This window comes from Lactuca virosa, chromosome 3 (assembly GCF_052849685.1).
Source record: "Lactuca virosa cultivar CGN04683 chromosome 3, Lactuca_virosa_CGN04683_v6, whole genome shotgun sequence".
Classification (NCBI taxonomy): Eukaryota; Viridiplantae; Streptophyta; class Magnoliopsida; order Asterales; family Asteraceae; genus Lactuca; species Lactuca virosa.
The window spans coordinates 235062670-235069718 of record NC_136428.1 but is presented as its reverse complement, the minus strand read 5'-3'; the positions used below and the strand labels follow the sequence as shown (position 1 = coordinate 235069718).

At 34.1% G+C, this 7049-nt stretch overlaps 1 protein-coding gene across 1 annotated transcript; it reads right to left on the bottom strand.

The window, feature by feature from the left end:
- Positions 1–1494: 1494 nt before the first annotated feature.
- Positions 1495–4280, bottom strand: LOC145162869 (UDP-glycosyltransferase 83A1-like). Its single transcript, XM_079081865.1, has 3 exons — positions 3709–4280; positions 2916–2925; positions 1495–2700 (listed from the first exon to the last, which is right to left on the bottom strand). Exons 1-3 carry the CDS (start codon positions 4180–4182, stop codon positions 1784–1786), a joined length of 1401 nt encoding a protein of 466 aa, XP_078937991.1. The 5' UTR covers positions 4183–4280; the 3' UTR covers positions 1495–1783.
- Between the last annotated feature and the right edge of the window lie 2769 nt (positions 4281–7049).

The window sequence follows — 7049 nt, the reverse complement described above, 5'->3', positions numbered from 1 at the left end:
TTAAAGTTTAGATCTTGAAAGATTGTGGCATTATAATGGATAAAGTTGGAAACTTTATCCATCTATACATTTTGTTGATTCAGATTTTAAATTTGGAGACATGGATTTAATGGATTAATTTAAGAAAGATGCATTTTTGGGTCCCTTTGAGACTTAAAGTCTAGATCTTGGTGGTTTCGACATTCCTAATGGATAAAGTTAGAAACTTTATCCATTAAGACCTTAGATAGGATCAGATATATGCTTTGGAGATCTTGAAATCGGAAGAAAATGGATTAAGCTCATTTGAATTGTTCAGGCCAGTCCCCACGGCGTGGCCTTAGGTTGCCACGGCGTGTCGAATCAGCGAAGCATTTTGTCCCCACGACGTGGCCAAGGAAGGCCACAACGTGGAGGGATGTTGTTGACAATTTTGACCTTGGCTTTGACCATTGACTTTTTGACCAATTTAAATTTTTGTCAAACTTGGGTAGAATTGAGTTTTTTACTAAGGATTTGTCTCATTTTGGCTTTATGAAGCTTGGGTTGGTTGTCCTATTGTTGTGGTAGCTGTTGCGCTTCTGTTGAACAGTTCAGGTGAGTCTTCTCACTGTACTTATGGGTCGAAGGCACCAATATCGGCCCACTGGTTTGTGTTATGTAGGATGTTAGCTGTCCTTGTGACTCTTGCATGTTCGTATGATTGGGTTGAAATAAACCCTAGGGATGGGCCCATAATTGTATGATTGGTTTGAAATAAACCCCAGGGATGGGCCCATGATTGTATGTTTGGGTTGAAAGAAACCCTAGGGCTAGGCTCATTATTGTATGTTGGGTTGGAATATACCCTAGGGTTGGGCCCACTGATTAGTATGGTATGTGGTATTTTGGGGAACTCACTATGCTTTGTGCTGACAGTTTATGTTTAAAATGTTTCCAGGTACTTCTGGTTTCAAAAGGAGGGGCCTGACTTGATCGCACTGCATCCCCTGAAGATTTATTCCGCAATGATTGTTTATGATTTCACTCTGATGTTTGAGAATACTTTCACTCTGATCGTCTTTTGGGATAATGAATGAATGGTTTTGACTTATTTGAAATGATAATTTTACTCAGTATTTTTGGGTCGTTACACGGACGGTGCTCCCACGATCAAGTTAGCAATAGTAAGGGAATTATATAGTCAGGGCTGACATGGATCAGTGACGCTCATTGGTCATCCCGGTTCTCTTTTCTTCTTCTACCTTGAAATCGGTTCAGAAGAAATATCAGTAGTGGCACAAGCATTACTCAGGTATCCATTCACCAATATTTTTCCACATATGTTAAATATTAAAGCTATTAGTGGAATATTATGTCAGAATATATGTTAAAGTTTTACTGCATGTTCTTTAGAATATCAACGTACTAAGGTTTTATAACTAAAAACAACAATGTATATTTTTCACCCAAAATATCAATCCAAAGCAACAACATTCATATACTTTTTTAACACAATACAAACTCGTTGAGTGGCAGAAAAAATCGACCGAATATAAAAAGACATCAGATATCAACCTTTGTAGAAATGAGTGACAATCGAGACAGGAGGGAAAGGTTGCGGAGGTTGCATATTAAGCTGTAATTACCAATGATGGAGTGAAAAGAAAAGTAACATTAGTAACAAATATGATAGTAAATTTAAGTTGTTTGCATAAAATAAGTTGAATCAACACATCTCCCCAAATATAGATATACTTTAGAACATCAAACTTGAAATTAAGGTGCTAAATGCCCTGCCAACTCCTTTATAAATAATATATTGTCATGTTGAATATTCTTGGGCATATTTAGATTGCTCTTGTATCCACTCAATGAAATTGCTAATATTTTTGTGTGAGGAACCTCCTTTTCTAATAGAGCTTGTAACCTTTTCTTTAGTATCCATGGCCTTCACTCTGAATGTAATGTCTCCGAGCAGCTGCTCTACCTTACTTTTTATTTCTCCTCGTGTGATAATGCCTCTTTCACCTTTGTTAAACCCCAGTCCAGTTTTCCAGTTGTGACGAATGTAAGTTTCATTGTGAAACTGATCAGCAAAGTATGGCCAACACAAGAAAGGGAGTCCATTTGTAACACCCTCTAAAGTAGAATTCCAACCACAATGACTCACAAAGCAAGCTACAGAAGGATGAGTTAAGACTTTCTGCTGAGGTGCCCAACTCACAATTCTTCCACGAGAGCCTACTCTTTCCACATACCCATCTGGGAAAGCAGTTGTAGTCTCCTTTGTCATGCCTGGCCGCACAACCCATAAGAATGGTATGTTGCTAAGTTCTAGACCAAGTGCCAATTCTTCAAACTGTGTTTGGTTGAAAATGGTGAAGCTCCCAAATGCTATATAAATGACTGAACATGTCGGTTGTTGATCGAGCCATTTTAAACAGGTGGAGTCTTCTTTCCAAAAGTGGCCTGCTTGGTCACCAATTCGGTTGCTTGCCAGCAAAGGACCAATCGGCGACATTTGTGGATAGAGGCTAAATGTTGCAGGCTCCAACTCGGGAGTGGAGTTGCATATAAACCATTTCGTTAATCTAGAAACTTCAACGGTTTCTTTTACAACTTGAAAAATAGCTTCTACAGTTGAAAATTCCTCAAAGCGCGCCCATGAGAGGTCAGTAGATTTTATAGGTGGCATGGTTTCTGACAGCCGAATCATCTGATCATTGTTTAGAGGCATGCCTGTAATAAAAGATTGAAGATGTATTGAATAACTTTTTTAGAGTAGGCTTATATATATATATATATATATATATATATATATATATATATATATATATATATATATATATATATATATATATATATAACACACACAAGTTCATTTGAGAACCAAAAAGATTTATGAGAACTTGAGAACTCCTGATCCACTCATAATTTTTCAAAATCAAAATCACCAACAGACTCCTAGATCACCGATTATGACAAATCCATGGTCCAAAAAGAGATTTGACGAACTCTTTTTTTATTGAAAATGTGGATTTATGCACAATCAACAATTATATAAACTGCGGATATGTAAAATCGGCACTTATATGGACTGGTGATGAGCACAATCAGCAGTTATATAGACTGCATACATGCACAATCAGCAGTTATGACTACTGATTGTGTACATCTGCATTTTATATAACTGTTGATTGTGCTTATCAGCAGTCCATATAATGATATAACTGTTGATTGTGCTCGTCAACAATCCATATAACTGTTGATTTTTCATACATACACATTTCCAAAATGAATAAAAAAAATCGTCAAATCTTATTTTAACCTAGATATGGTTTCGACACACCATTTGGAGAAGATTGGTGTTTTCGGTTTTGAAAAATGATGAGTGGATTAGAAGTTCTTAAGATCTCGCAAATCTTTTGTTTATATATATATATATATATATATATATATATATATATATATATATATATATATATATATATATATATATATATATATATATATATACAGAAATTCATAACTTTTTATCCTTTTTCCAATGATATCAAATTTTTTTTTTTTCGATAAAGAATAAGCTCTAGAAATTGAAAAAAAGATTTGATTCCTTGAAGAACCAATAATTATGGTTCTCTATTGAACTTTTTCATATATATATATATATATATATATATATATATATATATATATATATATATATATATATATATATATATAATCATGCATGTTCTATGGTCTCACGTTAATGATTCCATCATCGATCAATTTCTGATAGCTGATCACGGAGGCCAGTGTACAAACCGAGGCTGGCCAGAAGGCTGCTCTACTAATTCCCATCTTTTTTGCGACTCGTATTGCCCATCCCATGAAACCATCAGCAATAATACATGTGACTTTACTGCTGGTGTCTTCATTAATCGTCTCTATAAGCTCCTCCAGCTTGTGAGGCATGGTTCTTAATATGGATTTGCTCAACTTACAAAGGTCAGTCCTGTCCTCCCATGGTTCTAACCCATCAGGGATGGAAACCATCTGCATTAAACCCCCAAACCCATTCTTGTCAAACGAATTGCTTGTCACAAGCTTGTGAGTGACATCTGTGTTCACAAATGTAACTTTGATACCTTGCTTGACTAAGCGTTGAGCAAGCTCCATTATGGGGATTACATGGCCTTGTGCGGGATATGGTATGACTACAACATGAGGTTTTGCCATGATTTTCTAGTGAAGTGTTATTGTGAGTTTCTAGCAAGTGGTTGGTGCTTTCTGTTCTTCCTAGTCAGCTCAGTTTTATAGACAGAAATGACTGAGATTTGAAGGCTTTTTTGATTGCTGTTGTTTTATTGCAGCATTGTGAATAATTATAATATATTTGATTTGTCACGTTCTGTGTACTACATCTCCTGTATCTTGTGGCCCTTATATCAATGAATTGAGATTAGGGAAAAAAAAAACTTCAGGACAATGACAGCCATGTTTCTGATGCATTTAAGCTTTGACAGGGGTGGTTCATCCACAAATACGTATTGATGCATTAAATTTAGTCAGAAAAGAGTATTGAGAAATTACAAAGTGTATTTGATACAATCTCCAACCCGTAAAACTTGCAACAGATTATAAGTTTCTTTTATCGGCTAAATTTTAATAATAGTGACCCAAAAACCTAAGGGAGTCATCTCTAGATAGTATATATCGGTTTTACCTTAACCTATACAAACCAACTTGGGTAAAACGTATTATGTAGTTATCTTCGGTAACAAAGATAAGTGGACAATCTTCCTTTTCTCCTTGTGGATGATAAAAAGGTATCTTTAGATTGATGTTCCCTAACTAAGGCTGTCTATGTCCAATTCCTGGCGCATGTCAATTGACGGAACAGTTTGTTTGTTACCTTCTTCACAGGTCACTACAGCTTCATGAGATAATCTGCTCTTGCCGGCCACTCAGATTACATTGTTCTAGATTTGGTTAATTCTAAACCATTTTTTATTTTTTCTGTTCTAGTTTTGGTAACGAGATGGTTGGTTGCTTGTTTTAATAAAATACGCAATCTTCCTTCATTCAATAACCAAAATATGCAATATTATAAACGTATAACATGTGTTATGATTGGGAAGCCAAATTAAAGATTTAAGCTTATCTTCAATATTGGCACATCATGGTTATATATTTTCTATACAATTCTATTCATTATAACATCAAACTTTATTAAATTTGTAGGGTGTGTATGAGACGGGTTGGTTCACTTATTAGCCAGAACGGAACCATAACCACTACAATTAATTAATGTATTTTGGTAGCCATTAGATATTGGTTTATAATGGTTTCGGTTAATAGTTTTGGTTATCGGTTAATATTGATTAACCATAATTGTCCAAAATGACATAAAAGAAATTTACTATTAAAAATGAAAAATACAGAATATACTGTAAAAAATGAAAATCAGAAAATATGTTGCCATAAAAAACTAAAAAACATAAAGTTTGTTTTAGTCATCTCGATCCGCAATCCACAAGTGTTATCATTAAAATACTCTCATTTAGCAATTTCATTTGTCATATTTTTTTATTGTTATCACTACTATATATAGAATATATAGTATATGTAATTTAAATCCAAGATTAATATTGTTAGAGATGCATTAAACAGATACAAAATATTTTTATAAAAGATGGTTTAGCTTTCTAATAATTAGCAATTATAGGCACCTAATTAACAAGATTATAATATGCTCCGACAATTACAAATATATATATTTGGAATTTTATGTATAATACTATATAACCAAACAGTTTTACACCTAAATACTTCAACCCTCTAAGTTAAGCAAATGGTATAATTATACTTTGTTTACATTTATCTATTATAATAATAACTAGGTGTGAGACCCGTGTACTACACGGGTTTATTTAAAAAATATTATCATAAAGGTGTAAGTATTAAGTATTTATAGTGGTTTAAAATTACTAAAAACAGGGGTAAATCTGTCTTAAAACCAATATAAGAGATTTAGATTGTAAAAGAAAAACATTATTCCAAATTTTAGACCATCTTTGAACAACAGCAACCCGTGATTTGATCACAACCTCAGTCGTGTGTCAACCAGATCCAATCTTTATATAAGCTACTTCAGTTTTATACCTGTAAAAAGAGAAAATGTATAGCTTAATCAGTCCCAATAATTTTAGCTGGATCAATATTTAAATTTATTATAGCGATCTACTTCCATTTCTATGATTTCTTTTTAACTATAATAGCAGCATACTTACATATCATTACCTCTAATAGCAATGTACTCACTTAAATGTGAAATGATATGATGGAGAATATGTAATATTTATAAAATAAAAAAACAAAAAGAAATTACACCTTAATTGATGTAAGGCCCGATCTATAGATCCAAATCAGTAATCATTGAAATGCAAACAATCAAACTGAGTGTAGAAGGAGTAGAAGGAGAATTAAGTCAAGCATGCACACATCTATTACGCATAAATTTCAGGTACACCTTGGGAAACACATACACATACGTCACTCTTTCTGACACACTGACACAGCCTATTTATACCACATGAAGCAGCACACAAGTGTGCAGCCGCACACACGTGTACGGCCACACACAACGTGTGCGGCCGCACACACGTGTATGGCCGCACACAACCACTAACAAACCACAACCACCACAACACACTCTAACATCCTACCAAGACCTATACATTAGAATGCCTAGCCCAAACCACAAAAGTATAGCCTATCAATTGATTATTCCAATCATGGCAATTTAGATCCACAAGATGTCCTTATATTGTCTTTATTGAAGGGTATATAGGACATTAGTTATAGAAAATAACTTTTTTTTTTGCAATTTAGAAACTCGACATGCGCTAGGAATTCAATTTCATTCTTCATGTTTTTATCAAAAGATCAAAATACCCTCATTATAAGATGTTATTGTTGGATTAGGTGTCTAAGCCCATAACTATAATTGGTATGTACTTGAATTGATAGCAGCACAGTCCTTTTGGGTTGCCCTCAACCTAGCAACTGGATAAGGAAATTATGAAAGGAGATATATTAATTTA